Source organism: Salvelinus alpinus, chromosome 35, assembly GCF_045679555.1.
Source record: "Salvelinus alpinus chromosome 35, SLU_Salpinus.1, whole genome shotgun sequence".
In the NCBI taxonomy this organism is placed as follows: domain Eukaryota; kingdom Metazoa; phylum Chordata; class Actinopteri; order Salmoniformes; family Salmonidae; genus Salvelinus; species Salvelinus alpinus.
The window spans coordinates 17,286,370-17,307,392 of NC_092120.1; the positions used below are offsets into that span (position 1 = coordinate 17,286,370).

General features: G+C 41.9%; 1 protein-coding gene and 2 long non-coding RNA genes across 4 annotated transcripts in view; 2 read left to right on the forward strand and 1 right to left on the reverse strand.

The window, feature by feature from the left end:
* Window positions 1-6,561, reverse strand: part of LOC139564378 (uncharacterized) — a 6,931-nt gene extending 370 nt beyond the window's left edge. Inside the window, exons 1-4 of one of the 2 annotated variants that reach the window (XR_011672726.1) lie at window positions 6,163-6,561; window positions 5,976-6,039; window positions 2,270-2,457; window positions 1-848 (exon numbers count right to left, since the gene is read on the reverse strand). The exon at window positions 1-848 is cut by the window's left edge and continues 370 nt beyond it. This is a non-coding gene — a long non-coding RNA (uncharacterized lncRNA). Of the gene's footprint in view, window positions 849-2,269; window positions 2,458-5,975 lie in introns of both variants that reach the window. The other variant, XR_011672725.1, reaches the window with a different exon arrangement.
* Window positions 1-21,023, forward strand: part of LOC139564379 (uncharacterized) — a 247,644-nt gene that overhangs the window by 132,407 nt on the left and 94,214 nt on the right. The window lies entirely within an intron of this gene.
* Window positions 7,935-11,398, forward strand: pou3f1 (POU class 3 homeobox 1). The gene has a single exon (XM_071383692.1). It carries the CDS (start codon window positions 7,992-7,994, stop codon window positions 9,120-9,122), a length of 1,131 nt encoding a protein of 376 aa, XP_071239793.1. The 5' UTR covers window positions 7,935-7,991; the 3' UTR covers window positions 9,123-11,398.

Sequence of the window (21,023 nt, forward strand, 5' to 3'; positions counted from 1 at the left end):
GTATCAATTGATGTTACCAACAAAGAACTATGCAATAGTCAAATGGAAAATAGTTCAGTCACATCTCATTGATTCACATGACTTTTACAGCTTTTGTTTTTTCAAAACGTTTTCCTCCCCTGTTACTAACCTCTTCTAAACTGAGAGGTTTTTCAAATTAATTTTTTTGCGGGGTACCCAAACCAAATATCCTCTCAATTTCAACAGAGACACAATCCTCCTATTATAGAAAAACATATTTTAAATTGTGTACTCAAGAAAATCCATGTGTCCTCTTATTAAAATCTACAGTATGTAAATATTTAAAGGGATAGTTTTCCAGGTTGGAGTAAACAACACAGCAAACGATCCCTTTAATTGATGTAATTTGTCATAAAGTACAACATTCAACCTGCAGAAGTGAATCTATCTATTCTTTTACTTCAGTTAACGTGGACGCTCTCTCTCTCCGCGAGGCCAACTTTGCTCGTTCATATTCCGGTCTAGTATGAAGAAAAGAGACAGAGGATGAAAGGGGGATAGGTAGAGAGGAAGGATGGGTGGGCTGAGGGGGAGACGCAGGGCGGATGGACATTCGGCAGAGGGCAACATGCTTACACCAGCGGAGAACAACTCATAATAATGGCTGGAATGGAATGGCATCAAACACATGGAAACCATGATTCTGCTCCAGCTCTTATCACGAGCCCATCCTCCCCAATTAAGGTGCCACCAACCTCCTGTGGCTTACACACACACGCACATGTAGTGCGTAACAACTCAGCCCGGCCGGGTGGCGTGGTATGTCCTGTTGGGGTCATAACCTGCGTGTTGCTGAGCCTGCGTGAGGCTGTGTTGTCTTCAGGCCCCTGTCAGGAGAGAAGAGGAGAGAAGAGGAGAGGAGAGGAGAGGAGAGGAGAGGAGAGGAGAGGAGAGGAGAGAAGCGGAGAGGAGAGGAGAGGAGAGGAGAGGAGATGAGATGAGATGAGATGAGATGAGATGAGATGAGATGAGAGGAGAGGAGAGGAGAGGAGAGGAGAGGAGAGGAGAGGAGAGGAGAGGAGAGGAGAGAAGCGGAGAGGAGATGAGATGAGATGAGAGGAGAGGAGAGGAGAGGAGAGGAGAGGAGAGGAGAGGAGAGAGAGGAGAGGAGAGGAGAGGAGAGGAGAGGAGAGGAGAGGAGATGAGATGAGATGAGATGAGATGAGATGAGATGAGAGGAGAGGAGAGGAGGAGAGGAGAGGAGAGGAGAGGTGAGGTGAGGTGAGGTGAGGAGAGGAGAGGAGAGGAGAGGAGAGGAGAGGAGAGGTGAGGTGAGGAGAGGAGAGGAGAGGAGAGGAGAGGAGAGGAGAGGAGAGGAGAGGTGAGGTGAGGTGAGGTGAGGAGAGGAGAGGAGAGGAGAGGAGAGGAGAGGAGAGGAGAGGAGAGGAGAGGAGAGGAGAGGAGAGGAGAGGAGAGGAGAGGAGGTCAAAACCGTCTCTGTGATGATCATATTAATGCCTCTCAGAATCATTTCAACAAAGGGGACGAGAGATAGAGGAGAAAATGGGGGAAAGGGAGGGCAGGAAAGGAGGAAAAGAGATGAATCAGGAAGTAACACGAAGAAGAAGACGATGATGATGAGGCCAACGACGATGACGACGACGGTGATGATGGTGATGGTAGGACACTAAGAACGGTGTAGAATGATGCTGATCTGAGCGAAACAAAAATAAGTGACCAACAGTGTCTTTGGGATCTAACCAACTAGGCCTTTCCTTTAACACCACAGCGTATGATTAAGCAACATCAGCACATAAAGCTGAGCAGAACTAGTCGAAAGAATAACAAAACACTACTGTACTCAGCATTTTGATAACAATGGAACCCCTTTCCAAATCCAGGAGATTTCGAAATCCAAAGCACAACACAACCATATTTCATGAAATAACTATAATTCGATAGACCTTTGCAGGTGGAGAGAGAGCAGAGGAAAGAGAGAGGGAGACAGTGAGAGAGAGAGGGAGAAGAAGAGATGGTGATGCTGCCTAAATGTATTCAGGTGCATGCATCTCACCCCTCCAGCCCACAAGCTGTTTACCTCTCTATCAGTCAGTCTCTAAGAGAGCAGGGACCCCATCCATATTCACACAGCCACAAATTCCACTGCTTATCTCGACCAACCTTCCAAAACCTCCCTGTGTTCCCCGCCGCACATACATACATACATAAACACATCTTTATGGAAGCGAGAGGCAAACCAAGAGGCATAGGCACACACGTCCAGGAGGGGGGAGAGGATAAGGATCACCTTGAATTCAAAGTAGAGGATTGGGTCCCTCTGTGGACGGACAGGAAGCCACACAGGTTAGGGCTGATGGTTGAATCCCAGGCACCAACACCCCAGCAGACAGGTAGACAGGAGCTGAGAAGGGGCTTAGGCATCCCAAGCTTGATGCTTTCAAGCCCGTCACGGAGTTAGATGGAAGGTTTGGAACTCTGAGGGTAAAGTGAAAAGTGATCCTGATATAGTAAATTGTATATTGGCTTTAATTGTGTTATCGATTAGTGTTGGTGTGGGTTCTCTTGTTCCTATAATCCATTATATTATATTAGTATTCTAATACTTTGATATCCTAATGTTTGGTAAGAGACATGGGCACCTGTGCAAAGAAAGGATGCCCGTTATCTCTGACCATCTGATCATTTTAAAGGTATGATTTTACTGTTATCTTTTACTACTGTTGTAGTATGAGATTAAACAATGATTTCATTTTTGGCATCAAGTGAGAAATTATATTCTAAACTTTGACCACCAAAGTATGCAAAATACAATTTCCCCAAATAGCTTTATTAAAAATGTAAATACTCTAATAATGGCGCCAGGTTGTTGTGTTTTATTTGTCATTCCCTTTTGGGAAGTGGCACTAAGTGTGCAAGCGGGATATTTTGGTGCTGGCAGCTTTAAAACATGAACGATGGGAAAGGAACGGACACAAATAGACTGTTCAAAGAGTGGTTGGCTGGGCACCACAGACACATCCCGAGTAGGGGGAGCGGTACCCAATTCTGTTGCGCGCGGTGCTGATCAGCGATTGAAGTTAGGAACTCTCCACGACTAATTGCGCGCCGGTGCCTTTTCATGAATATTCATCCCATATAGTGTTCAGACCCCCGCCTAATTAGTATAAGAAATAGGGAGAAATCTCGCACCTTTTACCACAAGAGAAACGTTCCCCTCTCATTCTCAGGGGGATGCTGGCAGAAGCGCCGAGTTCATTAGCCAAAAATGAAAGGAAAAAAAGTTACCTGAAAAGCATAGGACGTTGGTCATTTACGCGCTAGGCAAATGGGCTATTGTGATCGTGTAGTCAGTGCCTATTTCGCATTTCTATCAAAAAAGAAAGACTGAAAGTGGGGGAAAGTACATTTATCTGAATTGTGGAAGTTTGTGAATAATAGGTATTTTCTGATTTTTTTAATCCAAATTTAGAGGTGGCAGGTGCAACGGTCGATTGAATGACCCTCTGGAAGTGGAATGAAGGTGTGTTTAACATCGAATGCAGTGCAGGAAATGGGGTTCCTTTCTGGGACTATGCAGAGAGATGTCTAGCATACAATGGGTCTAATTTTAGGAACTTAAAATCATCATCCTCCATCTGAGTTTGAGAAAGGTATTGTTGTGAAATGGCTTTCAGAAAGCACCAGCTTCTAGGCGTAATTGTTTGGATGAATATAACATACTTTTGTTAAACCTCTGAGTTTTGATATTTTGATATTTTTTAGCTCATGGGCAGACAAGCATAGAGGAAAGACACATATTTGACTTTGACCTTTAGAAATAGATCCAAAACTACAGTGGGCTCGGCCTGTAATTCTAGGTACTGGGTGACAGTTGTTGAAAGTGCATTCAAATTGATATGTGACTGTTATCCTCAATAGTTTCATTAGCCTATTAAAAAGACAATCCCTGCAACTTTATTTAATTTATTTTAAAACAGAATTAGCCCTCAATGTCCTTGTTTGAAATTGTCATTTGTGTCATATTTTTTTTAACTTGAATATTGTGCACCAGTTGTGAATACTATAATTGTACAAATATTATTTTAGATTATAAATACTGTTAGACTGTTATGTTGTGGGGATAGGCCTTTCAGGTATTTGAACATTGATGTTTTTTGTTGTTTAATCTTTCGGAATTGCCTTCTAGGAACATGGTTAGGCTAAATTATGAGTGGATGGGGTGGCTGTTGACTGAGGCGCGTCCAGGTTATAATTGTATTCAAGTCGAGGAGGTCCCACTTGAGGCTTTAACACGTGACTGGCAGGGAGCGCAAGGAATACTATAAGGGAAAAGGGGATTTTTTTTTTTTAAATACTTCTAATATCAGCGGGCACAAGTCCAGTGGGGACAAAACATCACAGTACGACATTGTTGTAGTTCAAGAACACACGCGCAATTGGAAATAATTATGATGAGTATATTGTAGACAGTGCAGAAACGAAATGCTACAGCCTACTGCTAAGATACACATGCACTTTCATCCTATTTTATACAGATAGATTGTCTATCTATTTTTCCAAAATGTTCATTGCCTAAATAGGCTACAGCATAAGTCCATTGCTTCACCATAGAGTTAGCCAACCACAATGAATACTAACATTTCTGCATAGGCTAGTGCACTTGGACGTGACCGGACTATAAAAAAGAGCGGTGCGAGAAAAGGGGTCGGGCAGGATGTTTAGAAAGGGTTCAACGTGACACAAGGCAGACTGTTGAAAATTGAGACTATTATTTTGGGACAGGGTCACCCGGGCTTCCTCAACTCGCATCACCATGCCTTATACTCACTAGTCAGCTACTGAAACCCCATAATTGTGTTCCACTGTCTTTTTTTATGAATTCATCATATCGTGACCTCTTTTTTTTTTTTTTGCCTTTTCCTGTATCGCGTATCATTCATCAGCAGTAAGATGCGTGTCATCCCTTTCAACGCTCTTTCCATAGCAACCTCGTGCATCTTAGCAAAAATTCACCTAGTTCCACACAAGGCCATATTCTTTACCAAGAGAGGGGTGAGCATCTGGATATTTTTTTCCACAGCTCCTCGAGCTGGCTGGCAAAGCACAAGAGTTGGTCTGTATGTCTGTGGCTGCCCCGGCAGCACCGCTTCCCCGGCAGAAATGACTTTTTATAGACTTGGAGACGAGAATGACTGAATGGTAACGCGTCTTCATTAACTGAGGCATGGAACTGACTCTCCGCCAACAGTCACAACTCGACAGAGTAGTCTCCAAGGGTTCAGGGATCTTTAAAGTCCTTACAAAATGTTCGGCCCTGACTTAACATCTTACAAATGGACAAGCAAAGGCCCTTGACAGATCAAGTGATATTCAGATTAATCAAAATTATTTTACTCAAGTGGAATTTTTGTATTAGGTTACTGAATGCATCAAAGCAACACACAACGCGTTTTGATATTTACATTATTTGCATATTGAATAGTCTTGAAGAGGTTGTGTTTACAAGCCTGTTAGATGTGTAAATATGGCCTATCTGTTATTTGGTATATTATCAAATCCAAGGTAGCAAGCATAATGGCTTTATTTGTTATATTAATCAGTCACTGAGCTGTAGCCTATAACACTGCTACTATTATGTATTAATGAAAACAGACATTTCGATAACAACTAATATTGCATCCTTCTATTAGAATACATCCTAAAATATTTCACTGAATATTTTGTACATTATGAAATAAAAATTCCAGAAGTTCCTCCTTAACCTTATAATGATTTCTAAATTACACCTGACCAACTCTTGGGAATTGTCTCCCCTTAGTCGATCCAAACTAAATATATAAAGGTTGGATGGGCAAAACCACGCCTTTCAAGAGATGATGACGAGCACCGGTGACCCCAAGAGCATCTTATCCACACACGCACTATATTCTTCAGTGTCGTGTCGTGCCAGAGTGAAGTAAGGACACACGTAGCAGAAAAGAGAGCAAACTTACCGTTAAATCGTGCTCTAGTCCTGGGATTGAAATGAAGAAATAGTACAGCGCGTCCCACTGTAGCCTACAAACAGAGAGCAGTGTCATGTGGGAGACGAGAACAACATAAACACGCGCGTGAGATAAAAAAAAAAAAAAGCATTCAGGTAAATAATTAAAATAAAGAGTGATGCCTGAAAAAGCTTACAAAAAGCTTCGGTTTTAGAAGGAGTGGAACATGCGCCTGATTGCGGACTTTTAGGCGACTGGAACGGGAGAGATGTAAGATTTGTTTAAAGCCCCGCATTTCCATTTAAGAACGTGATTGTGTTTGCAAAGATCCCTTTCAATCTTCGCATCTCCCCCCTCTCTACCCCTCAGCGTCTCCGAGGCTGCTTTGCAATTCATAGAATTGGTAATTTGCTATTGGGACAAAACGTGAAGGGAAAAATAATCAGATCAGCCGGGAGAGGAGTGTGGAAGAAGCCAAGAGGGAGAAACACAGGATTTTCACTCTAAGTTGCTGTTTAGTAAAATGCTTCGAGAGAAACGCTATAAAATACCTTCTGCTTTTCATGAGCTTTGCATATAGGTCCACATTTTCACGGGGGGTAAAATTTAACGTGATATTTGGAGATGATTTTATTTGACAACCATAACTTTTTAAGAAGGTACTCTTATAGTACTCTTATACAGTTTAGACATTTTAGTCATTTAGCAGACGCTCTTATCCAGGCCCTTCTATTTAAGTAGATTCGTATTCTTATAGTGTGGTGTTCCAGAATTACAACCACCCACAAAAAGAGATGCATGTGAATAAGCACTGTGTGATGTAGATATGTCTATGAATATGGTGAGGTGTGACACATCTCTATGCGTTTTCTTTAATAATAAAGGCTACCCTTTAATCATTTATCCCAATAGTTTATGACATTTCCAATGTTAACCACTTAGAAAAAAAAGGTTCTGGATGGAACCAAAAAGGGTTCTTTCTATTGCTTGCTTCATATATGGCACACCTAAAGGTTCTATATAGAACCCTTTTGTATGGTTATTTGATCAGAACACCAGGGGTTCTTCTTCACTGTGGGTTCCATATAGTGTTCAATATTAAACCTATTTCGGTTCTGTATAGAACCTTAATAAGGGTGCCATATATGAAGCAAGCATAGAACCCTTTTTGGTTCTATCCAGAACTTTTTTTTCCGAGTGTATGATCTCCTCATCAAGGCTTATCATTCTCTTTCTCTCTCTCGCTCTCTCTCTCTCTCTCTCTCTCCCTCTCTCTCTCTCTCTCGCTCACACACACACACACACACACACACACAAACACACCTACACACACACACACACACACACACACACACACGTGCACTTACACTTTTGTCATTGGATAGGGCTTTGGAAAATTGTAACATGAAGCTGCACATTTTTGTATTATGCTAAAAATAGGGAGCGCTGCAGTTAGTCATCATTGACTAAAAGGATATCAAGGTGGAGGGGGGATTTTGTCACCCCATCAAAAAGATCCCCGTACTCCCCCACGTGGTTATTTGCAAAACAACCCGAACGAACCCAACGAAACACAATCATTTTCTACTGTTTTCCAACCCTCTCCGCCCTGGCTTGGAGAGAGAGGATGGATGAAAACATAAGAAAGGGGCGACCAATTGCGAGTGACTGGGTTCTGTGCGCCTGCGACATGCAAACAAGCAGCTCACGAGAGAGGGATAACATAACCTAGGTCATATTCAGAGACCGTGAAGTTACCAATACCCTAAAATATAAATGTAATATATAGAATTAACATGTTTCTATATAGTATATGTGAAACAGAGCCCTATTCGTTATGTGCGTAAAATGCGCTCTGCAACGTAGGCTATGCCTCTTGTGGGCTTGAATCCGTAAGGAGCCAATACAAGCGAAGAGGAGGCGTGTCTTAGCTCTTCCCCAAGACCTCCCAGAGCAGGTTGTTGCGTTTTTAGCTCTAAAGCCTCCAGACCTCCGAAGTACTCGTCAGTTTTCGAAGTCGGAGCCATGGCTACAACAGCTCAGTATATTCCGCGGAATAACTCCTTACCGTCCAACCCGCTCATGCATCCGGATTCGGACAGGATGCACCAGGGGACGACCTACAGAGAGGTGCAGAAAATGATGCACCACGAGTACTTGCAAGGGCTAGCGGCGACCAACACCGGACATCCGATGAGCCTGACGCACCACCAGTGGCTGCCCACCTCCAACACCGACTGGACCAGCGGCACCCATATCGGGCAACAGGAGCACAACAAAGCCAGCGTTCAGGCGAGCCGAGAGGACCTGAGCAGCGGCTTCCACCATAGATCTCACCTGGTGCACCAGCAGACGCAGAGTAGCCACCATGGGTCGTGGGCGCCAACCACGACGCACCACTTGTCCCCGCTGTCCCCTGCCTCCAACGGGCACCAGTCGCTAGTCTACTCGCAGCCGGGATACACGAACCTCAACGCCATGCTAAGTCCCCAGCCCGCCTCTCTGCACCACGGCATGCGGGACCCGCTCCACGACGACACAGGTAGCCATGACAACCAGATGGAGTCCCCCCAGCAGGCGTTCAGCCACCACCAGGACCACTCAGACGAAGATGCGCCCAGCTCCGACGACCTGGAGCAGTTCGCCAAGCAGTTCAAGCAGCGAAGGATCAAACTGGGCTTTACACAGGCGGACGTGGGCTTGGCCTTGGGTACCCTGTACGGAAACGTCTTTTCTCAGACCACTATCTGCAGGTTCGAGGCACTGCAGCTCAGCTTCAAGAACATGTGCAAACTTAAGCCACTGCTAAACAAGTGGCTGGAGGAGACAGACTCAAACACGGGCAGTCCCACCAATCTGGACAAGATTGCTGCGCAGGGCAGGAAACGAAAGAAGAGGACCTCGATTGAAGTTGGGGTGAAAGGGGCGCTGGAAAATCATTTCTTAAAATGTCCCAAGCCCTCTGCCCATGAAATCACCAGTTTAGCCGGCTCTCTTCAATTAGAAAAAGAGGTTGTCCGTGTTTGGTTTTGCAACAGAAGACAAAAAGAGAAAAGAATGACGCCGATAGGGGTCCCTCATCCGAATATGGAGGACGTATATTCTCAAGCGGAGACACCCCCTCTTCACCACACATTACAGAGTCCTGTGCAGTGACTGTTTTCATGAACAATCCTACAATTTCGGGGGAAACAAGAAAAAAAAAGGGAAAGGACTATGGAGTTAACAGTATTTCATTTTGTTTTACTGAGAGAGAGCAGAGACATGGCAAAGTTGGACAGACAGAAGAGTGTTGTCCCAGTAACCGGAGCTTGTGTTACAACAACAAATAGGTAGAATGGAAAATGGTTGAAAAGAAAAACATACACTATTACTGAAATGATTTCGTTCACATTTTAAATGAAACAAATATCTTTATTTACCAAAATTCTATGGAGGAGATAAAGTAAATTCGATGTTTCGTGGCTGTTCAAAGGGAAACGATTAAATGTTGCAAGTGGTGTCTTGAACTGATGGCGCTCACCACAGCGCGAGGTGGTTGCCTGAAAATGAGCAACAAAGGAGACACACACACAATGAACATTTTGCTTTTCAGGCTTAAAACCGATTAACCACTATTTCTAATTATTAGCCTATTCTTTCGCTTTGTTCTATTAATTGTGATGTTTGATTTGTTTGGGATATTTTAACTTCAGTGTCTCTTCTGAAGACTGTTTTTATTGTTTCTCTCGTGTTATTAATGTACTGTAACTCATCAACAACGCCTCCCTTACTCCTACTGTTGACACTACGTCATGTGGCCAGAGGAGTTTGTGAAAAGATGATGGAAATTATGGCACCCGTTGATGACAAAAAATCCCCACACTTAAATGTCAGATGCATTTTCAAATTGACGAATGCAACAGGACAGCTGACGTCTGGCAGCCTTAAAACATGTATGCTTTGCAGATAGCAACAGACGCTAAAAAGGGCAATATGGATGAATACTTTATGAAACACGTGTTTCTTGTCGGTTTTTGGTATTTGTTTTTATTATTATTTTCCTTTTGTATGGAGCACTTATTCTTTCGTTGACATGATCATTGCAATTATATATTAGTTTTGTTTTCAGAATTTGTTTTGAGGTAGGTCTTTACTCACTGTTTTCATGTTTACAGGTTCCTAAAATCACTCCAGGGCGCCGTCAGCAACTTGCATTGCTAACCGCCAAGCTATTCCAACCACATTTAGAACGAGATTGGTTAAATACGAAATGAAAGTGATTTTCTCAGGTAACTTCAGTGCCCCAGGTCGAAGAGTCACGCTGTTCTCATTCTTTATATCATAATAAAAAGTAGAACTCGAATTCTGTACCTTCTATATTGATCTGAAAGGTAGCCTGTGCTACATCCCATTAATTTATACCATTCCTATTATTGTATTATAACCACTATATACGGAGAAATTCTGAACATTCTCGAATGAAAAGTGATGAAGGGACCTGTTTTAGATATATTTATTTTTTTCGGATATGGAGAAGAAAGGAAAAACTGATTAACTAGCCTACTCGTGCGTTGCGTGTCATTTCTCAAGGGTCTGGTACATTCTGATGGACAGTAGCCTATAGTGCAATTGCATACTGCAGACAGTGCTATTCGATACAGCGGGAAAAAACTTTCTTCAAAAAAATATTTGAAATAAAATGTTGCCAGGATTATTTCCGATGTGTAAATATGTCGAATATGTAAACATGTATTTGTTCTGAGATATTTTTTTGTTTGTTTGTTTTGTTTTTCCGGCAGTTTTGTACACTTACTAATTCCAAGAAGATATTTTAATATGATTTCATTTATGAATCTGACCATTTATATATATATTTATTTCCTAAATGTGTTTGGAGCTTTTTGTTTGGCTCGGTTAATGGTTATGTTGCAGTGGATTTCAATATGTTTTGTTTACTACATTGGTTGTATGTTGATTGCTAAATGTCGAATGCAAAGTCACATTTCTCCTATTTATGTTATAGTAATATTTCATTACTTACATAAAACGTATATACAAGAAAAGGTATTTTGTCTTCATTCAAAAACCAAACCGTTTTCCTTTGTTGCTAACCATTGTGAAACCACCAGATGAGGGGGAAAAATATACAAATGTATGTGGTAAACAAAAATCCAATGCACTAAAATAGTGTGTTGTGCTTAACCACTCTGATTTAAGCCGTCAGAAAGTGTTGGCGTCAACATGTGTTCAGTTAAAACCAGTATTCCGTCATGTAATTGCGATTCATTTAAATCAGAGGCTGTGTACGTACATGTGCTGTTTTAAAGGGAATAGACACAACAGTATGTTTACCTCAGGCATTCATATCCGCATCAAGTCCACACAATTCCTGACGTTGTTCACATCTCTGTGTAATCGCAGTATTAAATTGTGCAATATTATTACGAAAATAGTGTCTTTTTATTGACTGATGTACCAATTACTATTAATATTATTATTAGTTAATACTGTGATATGGTAATAACAATGTATTGCCAGGTAAATAATAGTATGCTACATAGCAGCAATGTATCAGACTTTCTCTTGGTGCGCACCAACATGCCGATTGTAATCTTATTTAAAACTAGCAGCCTACAGTGTTGAGGTACTTATAAAATATGTCCTAAAATAAATACACACCGTCTCTTGTATCTTAAACTTCTACTTTGAGATACAAGTAAATACATGATACAAGGCAAATATAGAGCCTGCGAGGGATTTCTGAGTGTCTATAATCATACTAATAATGATCAAATGATGGGTTTTTAGAATGTTAACTAGGCCAATTCCGTACAGTCCAAGACCACACACACCTGTCCAAGTGTTCAGAATAAGTATAGGCTATAATACAAATTGGTTTTTCGTTTTAAACATCACGCTGACGTTATTAAATGGGCTGTAATAGGCTATGTTGAATTAGAGCAAAATGCAAAGAAATTGGTTCGCTACCATTTGGATCACATAAACACACCAGCTCCATTAAAACACGCACAGTAGACTATGTGGTGCTATAGCCTACAGCTAACGCAGGCCTACCGATAGCCATGTAAGAATAATTATCAATCTGGACACACAATTAGTTTGTATTATCTTTTGATATTCATATTAATAAGATAAAGATGACGCAACGTTGCTTTCTGGGAAGAAAACAAGACGTGGGTGGACATTATGCTACGGGGAAAATTGTTAGATGACAAGCCGTTCTGATTCAGCAAATGTAGGCCTAATATTGCAACTCATTCGCCAATGCCATTGCATCTCACCAGTTTCAATGCCGCAAATTACAGAGAAGTCAACAGCAATTTACTTTCATAACAGTCAAACTAATCCAATATTTCAGAGTTAGTCAAAAGTTCAAGGAAACGTTTAACATCAAACTATATGAATTTAGCGCGAAGTATTGTTATGCTTAGCCTAATATGTTCAGTTATAGCTCTAGAACTTAATCAAGATACTGTACATCTGTGGTGTCCATATTTGACATTAGCACAATAAGAAATGTCGATTTACGTCTTCTGTGATTTACTACACATTATATTAATACTGTTTTAATTTCAGCCTAACCCTAGCCAGCGATAGGCCTATTTTTAACAATGCATCGCATAAACAAATGCTATGGATTGAAAACATTTATTATGGCCTTCAATAAAACCGAGAAGGATCATTTACATGACTTGTTTGAATAAACCCTAACAAAAGTACGAACAATTGTTTTGAATGGCATATAGGTTATCGATATCAACTTGGGTGAAGGCAAACTTTTTGCCAGATAGGAATTCTTGAAGTGATGTTTAGAGACGTTAAAAGTTGTCCTTCATATAGAAAACCTGAGAACATAAGATTCACTCTCTCTCTGTTGGTGGGCCTATATCATTTCCTTTTATACACATGTCATCAAGGATATCCTTTTGTTTCCCTCCCACTCTTTGATACAATTTCATAATGCCAAGCGATTATGCATATTGACATTTCCACGTATTTCAGTCATCCAAATGTAGCTAATGATCTTTAGGCGCTCCTTGTAAAGTCATAAGAGCGCTCGGTTTATATCATCCAATAATAAATGGTATATTGGAGATTAATACAAATCTGATCAATTTGACGCACCCATAGGTCCCTATAACATAACTTCACATACGAATAAATATAAGATACTGTAGGCCTTGAGAAGTGTCAGCTCAAACTGTTGTAAATGAGCCCAAATTAGGCTTGACGATATTGACGCATTTTGAAGAGAACGGCGAGTCTCAAGCGCCCCCAAATGGTACAACTCTGTTCCTACAACTGTAAGAGCTCAGGCGGGTCACTGAGCAATTTGTTAAAAATGTATTGGAAGAATAATACACAATATTATATCTGCATCAGTGGAGGCTGATGTCAAGTTCTTCCACATCGATTCTGACAAACCATTTCTGTATGGACATCACTTTGTGCACGGGGGCATTGTCATGATGAAACAGGAAAGGGCCTTCCCCAAACTATTGCCACAAAGTTGGAAGCACAGAATCGTCTAGAATGTCATTGTATGCGGTAGCGTTAAGATTTCCCTTCACTGGAACTAAGGGGCCAATCAAGAGCCATGAAAAACAGCCCCAGACCATTATTCCTCCTCCACCAAACTTTACAGTTGTCACTATGCATTGAGGCAGGTAGTGTTCTCCTGGCATCCGCCAAACCCAGATTCGTCCTTCGGACTTCCAGATGGTGAAGCGTGATTCATCACTCCAGAGAACGCGTTTCCACTGCTCCAGAGTCCAATGGTGGCGAGCTTTACACCACTCCAGCAGACGCTTGGCATTGCACATGGTGATCTTAGGCTTGTTTGCGACTGCTCGGCCATGGAAACCCATTTCATGAAGCTCCCGACGAACAGTTTGTGTGCTGACGCTGCTTCCAGAGGCAGTTTGGAACTCGGTGGTGAGTGTTGCAACTGAGGACAGACGATTTTTACTTGCTACGCGCTTCACCACTCTGTGGTCACGTTCTGTGAGCTTGTGTGGCCACTTCACAATAACAGTTGACCGGGGAAGCTCTCGCATGGGCAGAAATATGCCAAACTGACTTGTTGGAAAGGTGGCATCCTATGACGGCGCTACGTTGAAAGGCCATTCTACTGCCAATGTTTGTCTATGGAAATTGCATGGCTGTGTGCTCAATTTTATACACCTGTCAGCAACGGGTGTGGCTGAAATATCAGATTCCACTCATTTAAGGGGTATCCACATACTTTTGTATATATAGTGTACAAGGTACACAACAAAATTAATTCAATCTATAATCAGCATGTGACTGATAGGTCCTAAACATGTTGTGAAGTGGTTCTGTAACAGAAGATTCTATCTACATCCCAAATGGCGTCCTATTCCCTGTATAGTGCACTCCTTTTGACCAGCTCTGGTAAAATGTAGTGCACTATGTAAGGAATAGGGTGCCATTTGGGACACTGAATGTGCTCAAAACCCAACTAAACGGCTTGTCTGAATCACATATCCACATTGGATCCACACTAGACACCTGGGATTTGTGAGTTATTAGTTTCATAGGGAAGACACAGTCCTTAGAGAACTCTCCCACCAGCATCACTCATTATATGGTGGGGAACTTAAAATGGTGCCACTTTTGGACCTAAATCTAGCAATACTGGTCATACTTTTGTACTGGAATATGACTTTCAAAAATCCCCACAAAAATCACGAAGCACAGCCTGGACGATGATCAAACTCCACCATCAGTCGTCATCCAATGAGCCAGATTCAACTGACGCAAACAGAGAAAGTGTATTAAGCGTACAACAAACACAGTACGACCTTTGGAACATGGTCATCTGTCCATATGGCTAAAGTGCATGCTGAACATGCTGAACATGCTGAACATGCTGGACCCGAACTAAATGAGATGCACCATCAGTAATGCCACATAGGCCCGTATTGAAGTGCAGTTGCGTGGACCCAGGAAGTGGAATTTAAACCAGCCCAGAGCTGATGCAGTAGGAAGGTCAACGATGACATAATATGACTAATTGCCTTTCACTAGTTCTCCTTTTGCTATTTAGCTCTGCTGTGTGGCATGGCACAGGATGGACATCACCAGCACTAAGGACTTCCTGACACTACGTCTGGGTACCAAATGGCATCCTATTCCCTATATCGTGCACTACTTTTGACCACAGCCCTATGCTAATTAGTACATTATATAGGGAATAGGGTGCCATTTGGGAACCTTACGTAACAACGTTAAAAATAAAAAACTTGGTCAATGATGGTGTGTCCAGTGGAAGGAAATGCAAGAGACATTTCACTCCTACATGACAGTTTGTCAGATGTTTTCAGATGTCGTGGGACATGGTTTCATCTTGACATGAGACTACTTTATAGAGGTGTGAAAACATCTGATAAACTTCTATTTGAAAGTTTAATGTGCCTGGTACTTTTCGGACCGGGCTAGTAGAAGATGTGCCAAACTAGCCCACCAGGCTTCTAACATTTCATATTTTCATAACATTTCATATGGCAAAGATTTTGGACCTTTGGCTTGGTTGAATACCATCTGGGCTAGTAGAAATTGCGGAGTAGTTACCTATTTGGGTCATACAATAATCACCACCATTTTGTCTCATTAGTAAAGTCAGAAGTTACCTATCTCCTAGCCTGGTCCCAGATCTGTTTGACAATGACCATAGGTTGGATTTAGAAAGACAGTAGAAATATATCTAGGACCAGGCCCATTCTCTCCCTGTCCTCTCCTTCCCATAACATACAGTACAGACTGACTGGTGCCAAGCACCATTTCGAGAGTGGTGCTGGAACCAGCACTAGGCATTTGAACACAGCACACGGATGCCTGCCTGCTTGTCTGCGTGCCTAGCTCCTTCATCAGGGAAGTATCATCAAACACAGGAGATGTGGATTAGTGATGATTAGCAGGGATTAAAGCTGGTTAATGGTGGAAAAATACATGAGAAACCAGCGGCTCAGGGGGGGATTTTGCTCGCACTAGAGGATTTGCATTGATCCGCAGCAAATGAATGAGGATTAGCCGCGTCTATCTGCCAACAGATAAATAACATTAAGCGCATTATACGGCGTCGCCTGTTATTAACAACATTACAAACAAGCACAACAATGCCGGCAATTATGGCAATAATGGGCTTGAATAATGCTCTTCAGTGCGATTCTCTCCCAACTCGCTGAGGAGGAGATACAGTAGCTAAGAGGATGCTGAAGACCTATGCTCCTGAGAAGGCTAAGACCCCCAATACTAGGTTGATACTACTACAAGGCCCTCGGGTATTCATTGTATGGTATTGCTTCGTACAGTAAAGTGCTTTTCACATTACTGAGCCGAGCTGAACCGAGCTGATTTGGCCTGGTTACGCATACACTATATCTGGCATCTTGCCGGAAAGGACAATGTGAAAAGAAAATATCAGAGCCAGCACAGTTCGGTTGGGGACAGCATGCTAGTGTGAAAAGGCTATTAGAGTACTATGGGGTACTCAAGTGTCCATTGTACAGTCTCTTTGGTGCACTAAGTTAGCTAAATTGATCATTCAGGAAGACAGTCAGTATAGATGTAAATTCGATATTATTCACTCTGAACTACATTAACAGCCATTTACAAAAACAAATATTAAAAATAAAAACAATAATTTCTTAGTCTCTCTGTGGTTCATAATTTTCCTTCAATTCGCAAGAGGCCGAATGTATCTCACAGGAGAACGCATCCGAGCGAGCGAAACAGAGCCCCTCTGTCTCTCTACGTGTAGGCCATCTATCTGATGCTGTCCGGTCCAAACGAGTATGACATTGTTGCCGCCCGTAGCATTAAAGGCAAGGGAAGCCAACGAGCATTTGGCCTCCCTTGATAAAAAAGTATTTAAAAAATTGGTCATCCAGTTTTGAGTTAAACTGAGCGAGCTCAACATTGACTGGTTCTGGTGCACCCAAAAAAGGTGTCAAGGGATTTTGGCATCACACCTATCATATCCTATTGAGAGCATACATCATTGACAGAAACATTTGAATTGTGGCATCTTGTTGTATTGTTTTCCTTCAGGGCTAGCTAGCTATCTAGCTAAAATTGTCCCTTACCTAAATTAGCCATGGATGGAAATAGGGATTTGGACTTGTGGTTTTACTTAATTCTCCGTACTGGCCAATGATTATAACGGCGATTCTGTTCCATCCATTAATTCATACATTGTTGTGCCCCTGGCCTGGGAGGATGGAAGTTCAATATGTAGCTAGATGTAGAAGGCTAATGTTAACTAGCTAATGTTGCCCATGAACGGAAGTCAGGCTAGTGAGCAAGCATTTTAGCCAGGTAGCCTAGGACAACTAAAAATAAAAGTGTGTACTGTATGACAGAGTGATAGACCGTTTCGTCAACATGAAAGAGAGGAGGATGACATTGGCGTTTCTCTCAAGGAGGGTAAGTCAACATGTGATTCTGCTTGCACGAACGCACACACACACACACACACGCCACATGCACACGCGCACACACACGCACACGCACACAGAAATCAGAACCATGGACAGCCACATCAATTTAGCTTAAATTGTTTTTGGTATCTTTTAGTTGTCACTGTACTAGACTAAGCAGAGGTTTGATGATGTTGAAAAGTTGAAATGGTGCTGGAATAGTGGAGGCAGCTCCTGTTTTGGTTCTAAATCAATAGTTCTTAAGTGATCCGAAAATGTCGGAAACATTAACTTGCTTGACCATGCTGTAGCTCATGTAACTGTCTGTTACATGCAATATGTTTTGTGGACTTCATTGTGACAGAGGTTACTATCTGGTTTTGTGACAAAACAAAGATATAGTTGAATTTATTCTGCCACTGTGTCTTCTTATTGTCTCGGCCTTTATAGGCCTATATATCACGGTCGCATGGCATATGAATTAACAGGTTAAAGAGTAAATAATGCAATTATCACAACACATAGGTTGTAATATGGCTTATTTTTTTGTCACAGTTAAGAGATTGAGTGGAAGAGAGACAAGTGGGTAAAATGCTCCATATATCCCTATCCTCTAGCCCAGGCAGGTGAGAGTTCCAGTGTGTTCCCCTCTCTCTTATCCTCCAACAGTTCTCTTCCCCCTTTCTCACCGTTTATGTAATAAATACTGCACTCCCACTTTGAGATCCAAAGATGGGGGGTCGGTTTGGAGGCAGAAAGATGGAACAATGCATTTTTTCATTTAAAAAAAAAAGTTTTTTCTCGCACCTCATGGTTTCTTCTCCTCTGAGCGACTTGAAAGATGGGCAACAATGTGGCTACACAGTGAAACCCTAGTTACCATATGAAACGCTCCACAGACCCAGTGGTGAATTGGAGGAAAGAGTAAGGGAGGAAAAGTGCTGTGTTATTTATGATGTCAGGCTTGTAGCAGTGGATGCTTCTCAGAGGAACTCTGTACATTTCAGAAAAAAACAATAATAATTTTTATATAAAACTATACTAAATATTCAAGTCACCAAATACCTGATTAAAACACATTGTTTTGCAATTAAATTCTACAGTAGTCTCAACAGCACCCTCTAGCGTAGCACCATGGTGTAGCCGGAGGACAGCTATTTTCCGTCCTACTCTGGCTACATTAACTTCAACACCAAACCAAGACACTCGTGCTCCTCACCCCCTTCCTTAGACCTACATGGTAATTATGACAACTTCCGGAGGACATCCTCCAACAAATCAAAGCTTTTGCACTATGAACCAGCATGTTGTCCATCCAATCAAAGGATCAGATAATTAATCTAGTACTATGCATGTGTGATTTAGAAGCTTGGTGAGTTGGTGACATTGTTGGATAGATTGAGAGATTGAGATAGTGAATAGTGATAGTTGAGCATTTTTAGTATATTATCCAATTCAAATGAGTTTCATCAAACTACTGGAGACGGAGGAAGTAGATTATACAGTGCATATAGAAACTATTCAGACCCCTTGGCTTTTTCCACAATTTGAAAAATATTTCCCTCATCAATCTACATACAATACCCCATAACAACAAGGCAAAATAATTTTTGCAATTAAAAAAAAACTAAATACCTTATTTACATAAGCATTCAGAACCTTTGCTATGAGACTTGACATTGAGCTCAGGTGCATCCTGTTTCCATTGATCATCCTTGAGATGTTTCTACAACTTATTTGGACATGATTTAGAAAGGCACACACCTGTCTATATAAGGTCCAACAGTTGACAGTGCATGTCAGAGCAAAAACCAAGCCATGAGTTTGAAGGAATTGTGTTTAGAGCTCAGAGACAGAATTGTGTCGAGGCACAGATCTGGGGAAGGGTACCAAAACATTTCTGCAGCATTGAAGGTCCCCAAGAACACAGTGTCCTCCATTATTCTTAAATGGAAGAAGTTTGGAACCAACAAACCACTATTCCTAGAGCTGGCTGCCCGGCATAACTGAGCAATCGGGGGAGAAGGGCCTTGGTCAGGGAGGTGACCAAGAACCCAATGGTCACTCTGACAGAGTTCCAGAGTTCCTCTGTGGTGATGGGAGAACATTCCAGAAGGACAACTATCTCTGCAGCACTCCACCAATCAGGCCTTTATAGTATAGTGGCCAGACGGAAGACACTCCTCAGTAAAAAAGCACATGACAGCACGCTTGGAGTTTGTCAAAAGGCACCTAAAGACTCTGACCATGAGAAACAAGACTCTCTGGTCTGATGAAACCAAGATTGAACTTTTTGGCCAGAATGCCGAGAGTCACGTCTGGGCGAAACCTGGCACCATCCCTATGGTGAAGCATGGTGGTCGCAGCATCATGCTGTGGGGTTGTTTTTAGTGGCAGGTGATTGGGAGACTAGTCAGGATCAAGGGAAAGATGAACGGAGCAAAGTACAGAGAGATCCTTGATGAAAACCTGCTCCAGAGCGCTCATGACCTCAGACTGGGGCGAAGGTTCAACTTCCAACAGGACCCTCGGGACAAGTCTCTGAATGTCCTTAAGTGGCCCGCCAGAGCCCGGACATGAACCCAACATTTCTGGAGAGAGATCTGCAGAGAAGAATGGGAGAAACTCCCAAAATACAGGTGAGCCAAGCTTGTAGCGTCATACCCAAGAAGCTGCCAAAAAAGATGCCAAAGGTGCTTCGACAAAGTACTGAGTAAAGGGTCTGAATACTTATGTAAATGTAATATTTCATTTTTTTTATACATTTGCAAAAATGTATAAAAACCTGTTTTTGCTTTGTCATTATGGGGTATTGTGTGTAGATGGATAAATGTAATAAGAATGTAATCCAAGGCTGTAATGTAACAAAATGTGGAAAAAGTCAAGCGGTGCGAATACTTGCCGAATGCACTGTATATTGTTTTCTTGGTTTTCTAACTTTATTTTTGTGTCCATTTATTCAATTTATTTATAGCTAGCTACCAGAGTGCCGTTTTATCCGCCAGAATGGCTAGTTAACGCTAACGACAATGTAGTGGATTTTTTGTTGAAGACCCCTTTAATTGCTCAGATCAGATTGAAGCTTCTGGGAAAGAGCTGCATCGATCCTGTGTTGGACAAAGTTCTGTGAATTCAAACTGCGCAACACAACCAGAAGGTAAGAAGAAACAGGGATGTTCTCAAGTGGCTTATCGACGCTACTGCATTTTTGGACATGTAAGAGTTGTCTTTTAGGGGGCATGATGAGTGGGAACATTCTGCTAGCAACTACAAGGAGATTGCAGAGGTAATTGTACGTTACGATGCTTTACTTGTTGAACACATGGAATTTTCTACTATCGTCTCTGGGATATCGAAATCAATTCAGAATGATTTGATAGCTGCCATCGCGTCATCCATAAGCTTCCATCTCATCATCCATCATCCAGTGCATTTGTTCGCATGCCAAATGGGTGAATGCACAGAAATCAGCTGCCGCTTGCAGTTGTCAGTTGCCGTGAGGTATGTGAATGATCAGGGCTTTAATTCAGGAAAGTTTTCTTGGGATGCTTTGACGTGTCAAGTAGGCAAGATGCGAGTGTGAGTGTAACTTCATGGAGAAACGTGTTGCAGA